The following is a 19,218-nucleotide window of genomic DNA, read 5'->3' on the forward strand; positions in this document are numbered from 1 at the left end:
TGCAGATCTGACTAAGGACATGAACCTAAGATTGGGAGATTATTTTAATGGCTCCAATCTAATCATCTGCACAGTTTTCTGGCTAGAATTAAGGTGATGTGATATATGGACAGACCAGAAAGATTCAAAGTGTAAAAGAAAATATAATCACTATTGCTTAAGTGAGCCACACACAGAGTACAAGAAGGAATAAGGACAGCCTTTAAGAGCAAAAACTTATCCTGGCTGATATACTGTATGGAGGAAGAAATAGGTATCTCTCCCTTATGACAAAAATTAATTTGGTCCAAAGTATACTTCTATTATGCAGAATTCTGATATATATATATATATATATATATATATATGCTTTGTTTTAGTTTAGCGAAACTGTAAAAAATGTACTACTTACTAAGGAAATAAAATTAACACACTTAGAACACTTTTTAACAGTACCTAGAACAACTGGGAAAATTAGAAAAAACTGAAGTTAACAATAATATTTTAATACAGACAGCATAACAAAACTGAGTTGGCTATGAGACTTTGGAAGGATTACAGGGTATAAGAGTATGAATCAATATCAGATTATTTGGGAATTCACCCTCATGACAAATAACTCTAAACCTGGGAGATGAGAAATAGAACAACCCAATATTTATACCTATTCCATCAAAAAATGAGTTTGGTTCTTGGGGTTGCAATTCAAATTCATCTTCATCCATGGCCTTTAATGCTCATTAGTCCCAGCTCCTAAACCAAGGAACAAAGTATACCCAACATTAATTTTTTGTATCACATGTTTTTTGTTTCACATGGTATTTACATTTAGAAATGTCCAAATTATTTGATTTATCAATAATCTATCAAGACAAAAGAAAAAGACACAAAACATTCTAGAGATATATACACCAACTATAGAACAAGGGCAGCTCAAACAGGTGAGAATGTTTTGGGTTTTCAAAATTTATTTTAATTGTGATGTTACATAAAATATACAAAACTTAAGTTTAATGAGTTCTTACATGAATTACTGAGAATATACAGAACATTTCTTACATACACACACACATACACACACACACACACATATACACACAGAGGCCCTGTTGCCTGCAGCAACCCAAGGATTAAGAATCAACACATTTTATGACTATTGAAGTAATTGCTATAAAACTTCATTACATGTTTAAATGTAATAGAATCTCCAATCTTGTGATCACTAAATTATAAAATGGAAATTTAAACTTCCCATTAATTATAAATATTTGAGATCTTTGTAGCCAATGATGTCTCTTAAAATGACCTTCTGATTACAGATGTGTATATATATATATATATATATATATGAATATGTATTATTGTATTTTTGTAATTTATTCTTAAGGTTAAATTTGAAACGGTACCAGCTATAAGGTAGTAAAAATGAATTCACATTTGAGCATAATAAGCTCAAGAGGCTTATCTATAAAAAAAAATGTAGAGAATCAGATGTGACTACATTACTATTGCTGTCCTTGGGAGGGCTTGCTCGCAAATGAGGGGCTCCTTCAAGGTTTAGATAAAGTAACAGTGGACATGCTTGAAAACGAGATGTTTGCTGTCCCTGGGAGAGTCTGCTCGCAAACGAGAGGCTTCTTCAAGGTTTAGATGGGTAACAACAGACATGCTTGAAAACGAGGTGTCTGCTGACCTTGGGAGAACTTGCCTGCAAATGGGATGTTCTGCCAAGTGGGCTAGGAGGGCGCTGAGAAAAATTTTTTATCTGTTCAAAACAAAGAGCAGAGCTCAGCATACTCCAGGCCGAAAGTAGATTAGCCATGAGAAGCGGGTCACTTCTGATTAGAAAGTAAAACTTCTGTGTGCTATGTTTAATTAGCTGAAAGACCTGATTTATTGATGTTGGAAGGCTAGGCAGCCTTCCAGTCTTTGTTCATAATACTATAAAAAGATTGCTTGTACACAATAAAGGACTTTTTTTCTGCTGCTACTTTGCTTGCTCTGCTTCTTCTTCTTTGTTTTCCCATGCTGACCTGCAAGTGAATTACTGCAACAATTGGCGTAGTCGGCAGGATCCAGCACTGAAAGGGTAAGCACCCCGGGTTAAGAAAACGAAAGGGGGACTTTCGGGATTAAAAAAATATATATATATTGAAAGGTAGCGCCCCAGGTTGAAAGAAACTTTAGGGGGACTTTCAGAACTAACAAATATTGAAAGGTAGCGCACCCCAGGTTGAAAGAAACTTTAGGGGGACTTTCAGAACTAACAAGTATTGAAAGGTAGCGCCCCAGGTTGAAAGAAACTTTAGGGGGACTTTCAGAACTAACATGGGATACTCCCCGTCCTTAAAGAAACAAGATGTGGAGTTACTACAAGGATTATTATATTCCATAGGTGTGAAAACATCTAATAAGAGACTCAAGGAGTTATTTAAATTATAGAATGCCATTGTCACTGGTTCCAGTATCAAACTAAGGTCCAGTTAAATTTGGGGGAATAGAAATTGGTTCAAAAAGAGCTCTGTAAGCAGCATCAGGCTGGGAATGTTATTTCTTTGAAGATTTGGACATTGTGTAGCGCTATTACTCAAGCATTACAATTATTAGAAAGCAATAATAAAAAGGGCTCTCTTTGTGAAAGACAAGTTAATACATCAGAATCTGATAATAGGTTAACAAAACGGAGCCCTAAGAAAATATTTGTGATACTATAGATGACACAATTAAAAAAGCAAAGGTCCTCTCTTAAACCTACTGCTCCTTTTAATGCTTCTGTCTTTCCAATGACATAGTATAGAGTTGATGTGTGTAGAGAACAACAATGTTTTTCATTTCCTCTTACTATGACACATGATGATGATGATGATCTTGCAGCTCCTCCTGGTTGTTTTGTTGATCCACAACATTTGTTTCCTATAACTAGACAACAAAACCTTCAAAATCCCCTATGATTGATGTTCACTATACTGCAGTGGAATGCAAGTTTATAAAGGATTTAAAAGCTACAGCCTTTCTATATGGCCCTCAGTCTCCTTTTGTGTTAGATATGTTAGAAAATTTGGGAACTTCTAAATTACTTATTCCTTTGGATTGGGAGGCATTAGCCAAAACAGTTTTGGAGGGATCTCAGTGGTTACAATTGAGAAGTTGATGGGAAGATGAGGCACAAAAACAAGCTGGAGAGAGTGAAATTCAAAATTCCCGGACCTATGGAGGATAAGTTAATGGGGAAAAGTAATTACCGTGCCTTTAGAGACAGGCTCAATATACAGATTCAGATCTTCAACAAGTTTGACAGGTTTTCTTAAGAGCTTAGAGATGTGTTGATACCCGCTGGTCAGGCACAACCTTCCTTTACTAAATCTATACAAGGGGCTACTGAAACTTACACTGACTTTCTTGCAAGACCGCTCATACTTTTGTTATGAAGGCAATGGGTCAAGATCAAATAACAAAGGTATTATTTAGAAACATTAACATTTGAAAGTGCAAATCCTAAATGTAAGCATATTTTGGGGCCATTAAAAGGGCAAAATGCCTCATTGAATAAATATGTGAGAGCTTGTGCTGGAGTGGGAGGAATTGAATATCAAGGTTTCTGTTTTTGCTGCAGCCATGGCTGGAGCCCTTAAACCCAATAAATCAGGAACTTGTTTCTATCGTGGAAAAGCAGGTCATTTTAAAAGGGATTGTAAAAAATAAAATAAAATATATAAGTAAATTTTATGATACTTTGTAATTACTGGCCGGTCATTTTTCTAGGACTCTTACTTTTTCCTAGATTCTGTATTTTTTGAGCTCATAATTTTGACCCTACAGACCTAAGTTAATGTTTTTCTGATCAGTTCTATTTTTGATCAACTGTGGAATATTTAAACATTACAATGAAAATTTCACCTAAAATAGCTACAAGGCCTTTATTGTGTTATGTGTACACATTTGTATTATATGTTGTATGTCTGTTTGTGTGTATGTCCATATGTCATGTACATGATATAAAGATTGATATATGTAAAGAGCGCTCATAAAAATTAAAAAAAAATGGATCCAAATGTTTTTAATTTACTAATTTAAATGGTTCAATTTAAATTGGGTAAACAAAAAATAAGATGTCTTTAACATGTTAATGACTGATGTGCTTTGGTTCTAGGACTTTTCTTCAACAACAACAACAAAAAATGGCTAACACAGTTCATTATACTTGTCTAATGTTTTAATAAAATAAATAAATTAATTAGACATAAGATTATTTGTTTATAAATATTTGTTAAATATCTGATTGATTTACAAGGTTAATATGCTAAATGTTAAATATACCATTAAATGCTTTTAACTCCTTAAATTACATTAGATAATATTATTAATAATTTTTTAAGTTGGTAAATAATATAAATAAATAAATAAATGGTTCTTTATCATCCCTAATATTTAGACACTATATTTTCACAATATGGTAAACTAATGTGATTAATTGTGTACTACAAATAACAAAATATCTCTTATTAAAATGGAATAATTTGCCTAAATTCAAAAATTCACAAGGATTATTTCAAAATATAAATAAAAAAGAGGTTAAAAAAAATTAAAAGGTTCTAGATATGGATTTAATAAAAAAAAATGTGTTTCTGGAAGTAAGTAAATAAAAGGATTTAAACAAGTGATAAAGAAGGTCTATGTATGTTGGCTATATAGTTTTAAGTAAGTGATAAAGAAGGTCTGTGTACATTGGCTATATATGTAAATTTTTAAACAAATAATCTTGAAAAAATTAAGGATTATACAGATATGGTTAAAAAACAACTGTTATTTTGCAATATTCTAATATGTTATTTCTTTAAGAGATAAACTTAATTAATATAAAAACATCAATAGTAATTATGGTACTATACTCTTCTTTGTATATTAAATGTGTTCATATTTTCCAGGTATACAAGTCATTAAGATAAAAGCTTTAAAAAAAAAATTATATCAAGCTGGTGTTCTCCAAAAGGTTGCATGGTAATTTTAGGTTTATAAGAATAACATATTGGAGATTTATTTATATCCTTTAATGTTCTATAACTAGGCCTATTATCAATAAGATATATAAAGTTTTATGTTACTTTTTACACTGAGGTACAATTTAAATGTAATTTTTAAGTTAATGAGAGCCTTATCTACATAAAGGTTAATATTATAAAACACAAAAACATTTTTCTATTTTTCTAAAAAAAGCTAAATCTTTCAGCCTTTCTTTATTTCATGTTTTAGATGTGTTATCATATTGTGTTAGTTTTTACTCAAATAAACAATTTTTTATATAAAATTTATAATATAATATTTAAAAAAATAATAAACTTTAAAACTACAACACTTTACTTAAATTTATAAAGAGCCCTACTTACCTAAGTTAAGACTCTATGTCCCTTCTGAATACATGTAAAAAATAACAACAAAAATAGTAGGCCAAATTTCAGTATATTTTACTCATATTAGAGCACATTCTACACTGCCAGGACCATTAACTAGAAAAAATCAAAATATTGATTAACTATTATTCCCCTTACAAAAAGCTCATCTAAAACATGCTTTACATCATACAAACACTGAAGGACTTTATAATAAATACAAAATAACTGTTCATCATGTGTTTCTTTTAATATTCCTTACTGTCCTCCTGGTGTTAATCCAAGGGGACTCCATCCTAATGCCCTTTAACAAATGGATGTTGTTATAATTCAGTCATTTGGACAACTAAGATATGTACATCATACTATTGACACTAATACTCATTTTCTATGGGCCACAGTTTATCTTAAAAAAGAAAAAAGCTGATGCAATCATTTCTCATTTATTATCTTGTTTTGCTATCATGGGAATTCCTTTAGAACTTAAACTGACAATGCACCTGCATATACCTCACAAAAATTACATTCATTTTTACAAAAGTATGACATTACACATATATTTGGCATACCTTGTAATAGTCAAGGTCAAGCTATTATAGAAACGACAAATCATACGTTAAGAAAAAATATATTAAAAATAAAAAGGGGGGATATGGCTATGGCTTATATACCTCAAAATATACTTCATAAAACTTTACTAAGTTTAAATTTTTTAAATGTCTGGTCAACTTCCAAGGTTCCTGCAGCCCAGCAGCATTTCTCTACATTTAAATCTCAGCCATTATTTCTAAAAATTGGAAATACCTATGTGGAACAGGGATGAAAATAAAGAATGGATTTCTAGGTTGTTGCACCACATGGGAAGGGGGTTTGCTCTTATTTCTGCAGGTAAAACACCTTTCTGGGTACCTTCAAGACTATCAAATTGCAGAATAAGTGACCCATTTGTCAGACAATTTCAGGAGCTGGCAATGCAGAGAAGTTCTACAATGGCAACGAGAACAGCGGACCCCCCCAACATGGGGACAGATAAAAAAGTTGACTCAAGAAGCTGAAAAAAAACTTCAAAAGACAAATCAACCTTTAAATCCTGTTAATCTTTTATTAGCTATGCTTACAGTTATTAATTGCCAGGTAAGTATAGTTTCTGCTCATTCTTTTGCTTATTGGGCCTATGTTCCTAACCCTCCTTTGGTGCGCAGTGTTTCCTGGGGAAAACCTGAAGTTCGTGTATGTACTAATAATACTAATTTTCCCCCTAATGTATGTGGCGGAATTAAAAATATTCCATTCTATAAAAATCTGTATAATATTTCAAATATAACTGTAGCCGTTGAAGGAGTCCCATTGTGTATAGGGGCTCGTTCTTTCTGTTTGCCTCTTAAAGCACATAACAACTCTTTCCTATAATAGTTGGGGAGTTAATTATCATAGTTACCCTACTGCTGTTTTTACTGTCATGATATCTTCCCGAGGATTTAATACCTCTAGTATGTATGTTAATCAATCATGACTATCATCTGAAGAATGTTTTGTCAGAACTCATCTTCCTTTATGTTCAGCTAAATATTTTGAAACCTTTTTAACTCATTTAAAGTGGGAATAATGCCGTGATCATCACCCTAAAACAGTAGTCAGATATCAAAATATCACTATAGTAGATTGGAGTCCTGATCATTCTAAATTTATAGAAAGTTGGTCAAATCGTACTTTAAGATGGCATCAACATAATGAGACAATTAAAATGCAACATTATGCTTTGGTCCCTCCAATGTTACAGCATATAAAGTTTCCCAATATTCAAGGGGATATATGGAAATTATGGGCAGTATCTAGGAAACTCATTGTATGGACTGGAAATTTCACGTTGGATGTATCCCGTTCCTCTCCTTTTGAAGTACATCTACATAATAATCTGACTTATTTTGCTTTTACATGTGTTAAATTCCCTTATTCTCTTATGATTGGAAACTGCGAATGGAATGTAACTTGGGGAACAATATCATGTATAGACTGCTATCTTACTCAATGTGTAAATAGAACTAATTGGGAATTAATAGAAATTAGTAATTATTCTTTAGTCATTGTTAAAGCTCGCACAGAATTGTGGGTACCTGTTAAGTTGACTCATCCTTGCTCTGATTCATTGTCTATTACTCATTTGTACAATGCTGTTCAAGTTTTGTTATATTGCTCTCTACAATTAATAGGAATAGTTATAGCTTCATTCCTTACAGTTGCTTCTGTAACTGCCACTGCTACGATAGCTAGTGTTGCTTTGCATCAAGACATTCAAACTGCAAATTTCATGAGAACATGGCATCAAGATGCTCATTTAATATGACAACAACAAAAGGACTTAAACTCTCAATTAGCTACAGATGTGATCAATTTACAACATACTGTTTCCTGGCTTGGCAATCTAGTGACTATCTTGGCTACCAGAACTGTGATTGGAATTCTTCTCATATTTGTGTGACTCCTATGCCATGTAATACCAGTGATTCCTGGGAAACTGTTAAAAGATGATTAAATGGACATCAAAATTTAACTTTAGAAATTATGAATTTGAAAAAGACTATTATGGACACCTTTAGTAAGACATTACCTGAACTAACAGGATCTGACATTTTACAAAAATTGTCTTCAAGTATTGCTAATTTAAATCCTTTAAGTCATTTTTCTACCTTGTTGTCAGCTTCTTTAGGTAACACTGTAATAATTCTTGTTTTGTGTTTTGTTTTGTATATAGTCTTCCAATGCTGGAAAAATCGAAGGCAATTGAAACATGATACATCCCTTATCGCTTCTGCTATGGCTCATTTACAAAAACAAAAGGAGGGAAATGTAGAGAATCAGATGTGACTGCATTACTATTGCTGTCCTTGGGAGGGCTTGCTTGCAATTGAGGGGCTCCTTCAAGGTTTAGATAAAGTAACAGTGGACATGCTTGAAAACGAGATGTTTGCTGTCCCTGGGAGAGTCTGCTCGCAAACGAGAGGCTTCTTCAAGGTTTAGATGGGTAACAACAGACATGCTTGAAAAGGAGATGTCTGCTGACCTTGGGAGAACTTGCCTGCAAATGGGATGTTCTGCCAAGTGGGCTAGGAGGGTGCTGAGAAAAATTTTTTATCTGTTCAAAACAAAGAGCAGAGCTCAGCATACTCCAGGCCGAAAGTAGATTAGCCATGAGAAGCGGGTCACTTCTGATTAGAAAGTAAAACTTCTGTGTGCTATGTTTAATTAGCTGAAAGACCTGATTTATTGATGTTGGAAGGCTAGGCAGCCTTCCAGTCTTTGTTCATAATACTATAAAAAGATTGCTTGTACACAATAAAGGACTTTTTTTCTGCTGCTACTTTGCTTGCTCTGCTTCTTCTTCTTTGTTTTCCCATGCTGACCTGCAAGTGAATTACTGCAACAAAAAAAGTGCTCAAAACAAAGTTCTGCTTTTTTAAAATATATGAACTTAACAAATGAAATTAAAGAACTTTATAATGTCATTTTCCAAACTTGGCTTAGGCTCAGAAAAAAAAAAAAAAGAGTAAATAAAAATAATGACAAAGAACCTGCATACTTCCTTTGAAGTGATCTATAATTTCTTTTACCTTTGTTTTAAGTACAGAACACACACAACCCTCCTAATTGATTTTCTTAGCTCTTATTTCCTAATTCACTTTTAACTGTGCTACTATATGTAGCTTTATTAACCTTTATTATTTTTGCTGACAATAGTACATAGAACATCATCTCAAAATCACTTCCCTCCTCAAATTATAAAATTCATGACTACAGGGAACAGAAATTAAAATCATCAGCTTCCTGCAAAAAAGTCATAGTTGAAGAATTTGCAGTTCTAAGAAAAATAAGGCATAGAGAAATCTAAGAAATACATTAAATTATTCTTCCATCATTACTGGGCATGGTGATAGAATCCTATAATTCTACTACTTGGGACTTAGGGTGACCATGTCTCAAAACAAAAATAAAAGGGCTAGAAATGTAGCCCTGAGTTCAATCCCTAGTTCTTGGGTGAAAGGCAGGCGACCTCTGCTTTTCAAAACAGCAAAAACATAATTCTAAGTTAAAAGTATAATTATATATATTTTTTTGGAAAACAAGAAAATAATATATTTAAAATTTACAATTTTATAGCTCTTGATCTGTTCCATACTATCTCCTGGGAATACTACAATAAACTACTTCTTTGCCACATTAATTTTTGAAAAGTATACGCTTTTTAAAATTTTATGTGAAATCACTTGTTTGGATTCTGGCTTCCTCAATTAACATTATTACTTTCCAATCCTTCAAACACAAATTTATCCTATATGCTAGGAAAAAATATACACTTAAGCTACTTAAAACTATTGCTAACAGAATTTCTCTTTTTTAAATGAGAGAAATATTATTATGTTGCTCAGGATGGTCTTGAACTAATCAACCTCCTGAACAGCTGGAACTGTAAGCATATACCACCTTGCCTAACTTATAACAGAATTTGGCACATGAGGAAATTATGGTACAAAGCTAAGATGAATAACTGTAAGCATTTATTTTGCAGTCACTAATACATACAGGGAGCAAAGCTAAGGATTCAAGTAACTTGTTAAATTAAGAAGCCAAAAAACAAACCTGGCCCTTTAGTGGGATAAGGTATTAAGAAGAGAGGAAAAAACCTAAAACCTAGTCAACTAGCCAAAGGAGAAAAACTGAACAATATAAATATGAATTCTGAAACAAACAAACAAAAAAAATCATAATTATTTTAAAATGAAACTACTTGTAATAGAATGTATAATCTATGCCAGTATAGGGTAAAAAAAATTAATTTAACAGATCTATTTGGAAACATTAAGTTACTAGTATTAAATCAAAGAGATAAGACTTCACCAATCCTAGTAAAAACTATTTTGAGAAAATTACACTATGTAACCCTTTCAAACAACTTCAAGCCTAAATGGTTTCCTGGGAATTTTTTGCTGCTGCTGTTCAGGTCATTTTAAATCTATAAGAAATCCTAGAGCATTAAAATAAATAAATAGATTTTTTAAAAATTCAGAATTATTTTACACTATTCCAATATGCTAATATTAAGAGTGCTCACAATTTCTTCTATAAAACCAATTATCATTAAAAAGCAAAACATCAAATTTATTCATATCAATCCCAAACTTATTATTTATCAAACCCAAGCCAAGTGCTTGCAAATGTCAACCATTATTTAAAGCAAGAACACAGATCTTGATAAAGTAATATTTTTCAGTAAGAGAAGGAAGAAGGCAATAGACCATATTCAGAGAGGAAACCTAATGACATTCTCAATACATGATGAAAAGCTGGAATTCAACACCTTTTTTTGACAAACACAAAACAATCACTCTATGGCTAAATAATGTGTTCTTAATATAGTAAAAAATATGAGTATGTGTGTATACATATATAAATAGAATCTCATATTAAAATCACTGCCTAATCAACACTATGTCATCATTTAGAATTTTTATCTTACATATGCTATAGTTCTTAAATTTATAGAGTTTAAAATAATCATTCTAACAGAAAGAAAAATGTAACGGAAGAAATTGATGTAGGAAATTGATAAACTTCATTTAACTCATGTGATTACTCTGGGCTCACATTTCTACTCAAAAGCTGTATAACCTTTGTTTCTTTCTAACAATAGTCCTCTGAACAATGAGATCGCCAGTGATGAAGCATGCTTAATAAACATATGTAGAATCTGCTTTCAAGTAAAAGAATATCATGATTCTGATAATCCTGTTTGATGAAAAATATTGTTTTACTTATCCCATTCTCTCCTACCATTCAACTAGGACTACACAAATGTATGCTAAGGAGCTTCTTTTCAAAGTCAGGAATAGGCAATAAATGGACACTCAATGTGGACACTCAATTATCCAATTCTTTTGTAAGCAATAAATTCAATCAAACCAGACTCTGGTTACTCTGAAATTTATTACAACCTTCTGAGGTCAAATTATTCTATCTGATCTTCAGATTGGATAGTAGGCATTACCAACATGTAGTGATAGTAATGGCTGCAATTCTGTCGATAACAATTTTGTTGATAACAAAATAACAAAATTTTGTTGATAACAAAATGATCAATTCACATGACACATTAGCAAACTGTCGGATAAGATCTAATTCATTTGAACTGATGTCAAAATGAACAATTCATTAGTACTATGAACAGTGATAATGCATCAAGACCACTACCTAGGTGTCATTGTTCTTTCAGTTGTGAAATATATTCTGATTTTAAGAGGTATGTATTATTGTCTTGTTATTTTTCAGTAAGATTGCATAATTAGTAGAATTTCTATCACAAACTATAAGAAATGGTGGTTATAACATTTTGAAATTGCTATGCACAATGGCAAAAATACAAAATACAGTCAACAAAGGCTACACAGTGAAATTCAAATTCTGTTCCACCACTTAGATGTTTCAACTGTTTATAAGTTCCTAGCTTACAGATTCACATATTAAAAAAACAAAACACAAAAACTTATCATGGGGAATTGATATACAAATGTTAATATATTAATAAAATCTTAGAATTGAACACATATTGTTATGATAACAATCTTGAAGGTGATGAAAACTGATGTTATGGAAATACAAATAAAAGACTTATTGATTGGGAGGACAGCTGAGTAGGCATGGGTTTAACGTACAGCATAGGGGGAATGGGGACAACAGGACAATGTTTATCAAACCTTTGTTCTACATGGCTAAATACTGAGACCAAAACCAACGTAAAATACACATAAGAGAATCTGATACACCCCATGAGTTGAATTTTATTACTAGTATGGAAAAAGACTTAACTAAAAAGGTTAGAATACTACCCAAATTTTTAGGTTAATGTTCTTAAAAAAAAGTTGTTAAAAAAATTAAATTCTTGTCAATGATATAGAGCCTCATATACAATTTAGTAGGAACTAAGTACAAGGACCGTGAACCATAGCTTGGCCAGCATGAATGAAGCCCTGGATTTCAGCCAATCAAAAGAAAACACATTTATAGGAAGAAAAAAAACAAAAACAAAAACAAAAAACAGACTGTTTATAACTTTGTGGTAGAAAAAGAATTTCTTAAAATTAGAAGCTATAAAAAAAATTAGACATTTCTCTGAATTGTCTTATTCAATAAAACACCCTAAAAACAAGGATAAAGAAAGCCACAGACTAAAAAGATTCCTACAATGTAATCAGTAAATCATTTTTATGCGGAACATAAGAACAATATAATAAATTAACAAACCAAGGGCATATTGGGTCAAGAATAGTTTTGTATAAATATTTATTGAAAAAGCAAAAGACTGAATATACAGGGGCAAGAAGGGCAGGTGGCAAAGTTCAATCTCAACAGTAATCTAACACATGTAACATTCTATCCCTCCAAATTTGGAAAAAACTAAAATTTGTGGCAATGATATAAAGACTCATTTACACAATTTAGTAGGAACTAAGTACAAGCATTATGAAAATGATTTAACAATTCACAGAAAAGTTGACATTAGAAATATACTACAAGAGATGAATTCCACTTGAATCGAGAGGAAAATTACGTATAAAGATGTTCACAGAAGCACTGCTTCAGAGTTGCATACAACCAACCCAATTGAACCTAACAGATTAAACAAACCACATAATATTTATGAACCTGAATAAAACATTAATAGATTAGTGATCTCTCAATTTTTTTCACCTCGGGGCTCTATAAATTTGAAAAACTTAAGAACTCCAGAGTCTCTTGCTTTTTAATTTTTTTAAAATTTGTACTTTTAGTTATACACTACAGCAGAATGTATTTTGACATATCATACAACACTGGTTGTATTTTCTTATATGACCACAGGAAAGATATGCTGGATTCATTCTTCTGTCTTTCCTATTTCCCCTCACCTTCATTCCCCTTTGTCTCCCCTCATCTTCATTCCCCTTTGTCTAATCCAGTGACTTCTCCTCCCCAATTCCCTTTCCTGTTTATTTTGACATAGCATCCACATATCAAAGAGAACATTTAGTCACTGGTTTTTGGGGGACTGGCTTATTTCACTTAACATGATTGTCTCCAGCTCCATTTATCTACTTGCAGATGCCATAACTCCATTTTTGATTAGGGCCGAATAATATTCCATTGTGTATATTTATTACATTTTCTTTATCCATTCATCTGTTGGAGGGCACTTAGGTTGGTTCCATAGTATAGCTATGGGGAACTAAACTATAAAATTGATATGACCACCTCACTTTATCCAACTATGCTATCTCTAAGTTATACTATCATTATTTATTTACCATTAAAAAAATTTAAGCTAAATAATTTTAAAAGATTTATTATTTTTTTCACTTAAAACTAATAAATCACAAAATGAAAGCATAAAACAATATTTATAATGAAAATTTTTTGAAATTAAAAAATTAACTTTATTGCAAATCTCTCTTTTATTTTGGAAAGGAGCATAGGGTGGCGGGGGGTACTGTAGACTGAACTCAGGGATGGATGCTCTCCTGCCTCAGCCTCCAGAGCTGTTAGAATTATAGGTGTACAGTAGGAATCCCAGGTCTGTTTAACATCTTCCTAAGTCAGATGGACTCCTTATTTCCTTCTGTCATTGAGTTTTTGAAAAGTCATTTATCATATAGTCTCAGCAAAACTGCACTGTACACTATATTCAAGGAAGTATCAAAATAAGAAAGGTAAATAACTTTTTAGTATTTTTATGAAAAGTGTGCTGCTCAGACACACTCAGTGACAGCTTCCCAGGGATCCAAATCACATTTCAAGAACAAACTAGATCCATGTCAGTGAAGTAAAAATAATATATAAAATGACATGTACAATATCAACTTTATAGAACATTAAAATACAAATTGTCTTGGGCATACATGGGAATATACTGGTCTGAGGAAAAACAGAAACGGGAAGTAATAAGGCAGCTCTTTAATTGGATCTGCAGGACATTATTTCTTTTAAAAGAAGAGGTAAGAAGTAAATATCAAACAAAATGTTATACTTTGTTACATCAGAGTAGCCGCTTTTCAACATCTTTAAGGTAATATAATTTAAATATTTAGTATATTATTAGTTACTTTAATTTTTAGAATATTTTTAAAATCTTTTTTAAGTTCTTGTTTCAAATATTCCTTTTAATAACCAGGTTTTAAGGCTGGGATGTAGGCAGGTGCAGAGTATTTTACCTAGCATGTCAAAGGACCTATGCTCTTTCTTCACACACACACACACACACACACACACACACACACACAAGATAGGCTTCCAATGTATTATTTACACATCATATCTTATAGCTCTAAGGCACCTATATTGTTAAAACGTTGCTTTGAAAAATAATTTTGTTCCTTTAAGAATGGGCTGCTCACATTCCTGTCTACTGAGATGAAGACATGGTAGAGAAAATAATGTTCCTGAGTTCTGTGATTTGATCATGTGTGGACATAAAATGGATATGATACGTCTTAATATTTATACTATTTAGAACATAGTATCTGACTAGTCAAGGAAGACCCACTCAAACTCCATATATATTTCTCAATTCAAATTATTCAAGTATATTTTCATAAATAATGTTCATGGGCCGAATCATTCTGCTAGAGATACAAAGAGGAATAAATAATTAGGATTTTCAAAGTTTAGGGAAGACCTCAAAAAATACTGGATTATAACAGACTTAATGCTAAAACAATATCTAAATTATTCTATAAGAACAAGCCTGAAAAATTCAGAGTTTAGAGTAGAAACAGATGAAGCACACAGCTGTTTTAGGAACTCTGATGTAAAAGTACTTTTAATGAATATTACTGGGCACATGCCATTTGTAAAATAAATTTGGTATCAGTCAATGGTGCTGTCAATGAGGTAGGGAAGGCAATGTTCAGTAAATAACTTCAGATGCTAAATAAAAGGGTAAAAATGACAACGCACAAAGTAAAGAATGGGAGAACTAGTAACATGAATTAGGATATAAATTTCCTACTTTCATATAGAAGTACACTACTAGTCAAACTCCATATCAAGCATAATCACAAGAGTGGGATCCTAATTAGAATAAATTATATTCCATCTTTGTATTTCAAAATATACTCTTCCGTCAGGTATGCCTAAAATTAACAAATAATAATAATAAAAAAGGGTGTGTGTGTGTGTGTGTGTGTGTGTGTGTGCGCGCGCGTGTGGGGAGAATGGAAAGACTGAAAATAACAGGATAAAGGATTCATTCTCAAGGGATATCCTTCGTTTAAATTGTAAGACCACAGCAGGCAGACAAAACACACAAGGCTTGTGAAGTACGCATTTTTTTGATACTCAAATTAACAACTGTTGAACTGTTTCACAATTTTTGAATTCTATAATTTGGAAAAAAGTGGGACAAAAAAAAAGTATTGGTAGAAGTAAATAGAAACATAAGATTTTTGTTAGGTAAGTATATCTAACAAATGGCAGTAGGACATCACAAATAACAAATGACAAAAGGCATAGAAGAACATAACAGAAAAAAGTAAACTTCAACAGAGGGCAATTTCCCTTCAGCTAAAGGAGCAGAGAGAAAACAGGAATCTAGGTAGAATAAAGGAAAAGCATAAAGTAGAAGGGATCAAGTATTTACATTAGATGTCAGTCATTTCAGTTTGATTAAAGAAAAAAATGTTAGGAATAAGATACTTCAAAGATCTTGAATCAGAAATTTTAGTTTCTAGCATGCACAAATACAAACAATATTAGTGAAAAATAATCTGCATTTTATTTTCTTTTTGTGGTGCTGGGGATTGAACCCAGGGCCTTGTGTATGCCAGGAAAGCACTCTACCAATTGAGCTATATCAGCTCTACACTGCATTTATTAAAATAAGAAAGGAGCACTTGAAAAACACATGAATTTTAAAAACCAACACCTCGCTGGTCCTAAATAACGTCAATAAGGTATTCCACCACTTATTCCAATTATTAAGCTCACCACTTAGGCAAAAAAAAAAACAAAACAAAAAAAAAAACAAACAAACAAACAAAAAAAAAAACCAAACCTATGTTTGTAAACAATTAAATAAAAGTCCAACTATTTCTGATAAAACTCCATTAAAGTTTTACACTTACCTGTCATCTTACGATTGAGTTTAATTTAACCTTAATCTCGGAAATCCACTGTTGCTGCACTGGAACATCTTTTTGCTGCTGTACTGTGCAAAATATAATTCTATCTTCTTTACAGTTCTTTAGCTGTTAAGATATAAAAGCAACTACTTCTACAGTCAACAAACAGAATGCATTAGCAAATTGCTTTAAGACTTCTGCAATGCACTGCTTCTTCTCAACTGTGATTGTTATAATACACCTGAGTATCTCCAGATTCCATCAGTATGCTCATGAAGCATCACTTCTTTGATCTCTTAGTCTAGAAAAATTGAAAACTTGGTTTCCATATCATAAAATTACAGGAAAAAAAAAAGTGTTTTATGTGTTTCCTTGCCCATCTGCATCTAGTACTTTCCTAAGTTAAAGCATCAGATTTGAGGCTTCAGGAATAATAAAAAAGTTATTCTTTTCATATAACCACTTCCGTTAGGACAAGGTTTGCCTGAGAATACTGAAAGCTTACGAAGTTCAGATATTACTTTTCCAACCTGTTCTTAATCTTAAATATTGTTGTAGTTTTTGAACCAGGGTAAATGAAGTTTTGCTTACTATTTTGAGTGCAAAACTTATGAGCAAATGGACATTTGGTGTGAGACTTGAGGATGGACAAGCAGCAGCAACCCAGGAGATTGTATAAAAAGACACATTCTTAACAATTTTTTAAGTAGAGAAAAAACAAGTCAATTTAGTACTAACTCTCATAATTCCTCAACTTTGAAACTGTTCTAGCCACTTGAGCCAGAACTGCTAATAATTACTGTTCAGGTGTGCTACCATTCTGCTACTTTCACAATCACAAGCTTTTCTGGTGGGAAATGTCACCACTTTCCAATCTATATCATGAGGTTTGGCCAAACTAAGATTGCTTAAGACTTTCACTGTTGTAATATTTCTTTTCCTTCTCCAAACTCTGCCTAACAAATCTTACTTATTCTTCAATAAACTTATCAAAACGCCATTGTCCATTTAAAACCTTTCTCCGGTGATTCAAATGGAAACCTCCTCCTCCTCTAAACACCCAACAAGAACTTTCTGCACTCAAGTCTGCAGTGTAAGAACCTTTCTTTTCAATCTTCTATCAACTAACACTGGGCTTTGAGTGTCCAGCGAAACAAAATATTACGCAATCAAAAGTATTTGAGGAGTTAAGACTTTTTAACTAAATATAATACCATTTCAGGCACAGCAAATCACATTTATACATTTAGTTGTCCAATAAGCAAATGTGCCTCTTCTCCAATCTTTTCTAAGCAAAAAAGTAAACTGTACATAAGATTACAAATTATTTAAATACAGTTGTTGGAAAAAGGCTTTACTCCTTTGCTTTCGTGCTGTACAACTTGCCCTTTTCTTCTACAGATCATGACCACCAAACTTTATTTTTTAATATATTCGAAATGCCACTAAAGAGGAAATCCACCTTCTCTATGTCACTCTAATGCTCATTTATGGTTTTACTTTGTGGGGTTTACTGCTGACACCGACCCAAGAACTAAGGTGGCTACATGTGAGACTGGAAAGCCTCTGGAACTTGGGGCAAAGAGCTAACTTGGGCAGAGTAATAGCAGACTGCAGCTGCTCAGCAGAAATGCACTGGAGGCGGGAGGAAGGCTACTGTGCGCCAGAAACCCCACCGCTCAAGAACGCAGCAAGTGTTGAGGGCACAGAAAAGAGCGAGCACGCCCCTGCGTGCGCACACGTCTTCGCACAGGGAATCCGGGGCTATGAGCCAGCAGCCGCAGCCTGCTCTTCCACAACCTAAAGACTATAGCGGAATTTTCTTCCCAGACACCTCCTTCAAGATGGCGCGCCTCCAACCCCTCAACTTGCCCAGTCGTTCCGCGCTGAAGGCCCGAGCCGCCGCCATCTTGCCCCCTCCCCCGCGATATTTACATTGCGAAATCCGCCCAGCCAGTCCGCGGCCTTTACTCCAGGCCTACACCCCTCGCCTCCCAGCCAGGCCTAGTCCCCATGCGGTGCCCGTGGTCCGCAGTAGTGCCCACCAGAGATCCTTTGAACACCGGGCAGCCCCTCCCCAACCTACAACCACTTAAGAGCGCGTCTCCGCTGCCGCTAGGGACAACCAGGAATTGCGGCCTCCGCGTGGCCTGCTCGGGGCCGCGCGCCATTCCGCCCGGCCTAGAGCCTAAGGGCGATTTGCGGGCCGCCGACCAGGCCAGTACCGGGCCGCCACGCGTGCACTAGGCCCCACGGCCAAGGCAACACCCGAGACTCACCAGACCGGCGTACAAGCAATCAGGGACGGTGGCGGGTGCTTCACGACGGCCTTTCTCTAGAGCACTGGGCCGGGCTCTGGCTGCTGGGAAGGGCGGAGGGAGGAGGAGGGGCCGAGCTCGGAGCTGACAAAAAGCGGCCCAGCTACCCGGCTCGGGCCGCCGTCAGCACGTCACGTCACCGCCAGGGAGAGAGACCCAGGAAAATGCGGAAGGGTATATGGACCCCTCCTCCGCCCGGTGGGTCCCACAGGCGCTTCGCGACCCGGGAGCCCAGCAGCCTCGCCGCGGCGAGGTCTCTGGAGGCCTAAGTCACAACGTTCTTTCCCTCTTCCGCGCTCCCTCCCGCTTGCAGCGCGGCACGCGCCCTGGCCTCGACCGCCCATAAAGTCCACGCGGGGGGTCCGCTGAAACCGCGGTATTGCTGGCGAT

General features: G+C 34.3%; 1 protein-coding gene across 7 annotated transcripts in view; it reads right to left on the reverse strand.

Annotated features, from left to right (window-relative positions):
* LOC113176017 (zinc finger X-chromosomal protein-like) overlaps nt 1-18,903 on the reverse strand; it is a 35,464-nt gene extending 16,561 nt beyond the window's left edge. For 2 of the 7 annotated variants that reach the window (XM_026380404.2, XM_026380411.2), the window contains exons 1-3: nt 18,790-18,903; nt 16,514-16,662; nt 644-732 (exon numbers count right to left, since the gene is read on the reverse strand). In XM_026380404.2, the coding sequence (XP_026236189.2) occupies nt 644-704 (61 nt within the window). In that variant the 5' untranslated portion in view covers nt 705-732; nt 16,514-16,662; nt 18,790-18,903. Of the gene's footprint in view, nt 1-643; nt 1,151-5,363; nt 5,388-16,513; nt 16,663-18,789 lie in introns of those variants that run through there. The other 5 variants (XM_077794180.1, XM_026380405.2, XM_026380407.2 and 2 more) reach the window with 5 other exon arrangements.
* Between the last annotated feature and the right edge of the window lie 315 nt (nt 18,904-19,218).

This window comes from Urocitellus parryii, chromosome Y, assembly GCF_045843805.1.
Source record: "Urocitellus parryii isolate mUroPar1 chromosome Y, mUroPar1.hap1, whole genome shotgun sequence".
Classification (NCBI taxonomy): Eukaryota; Metazoa; Chordata; class Mammalia; order Rodentia; family Sciuridae; genus Urocitellus; species Urocitellus parryii.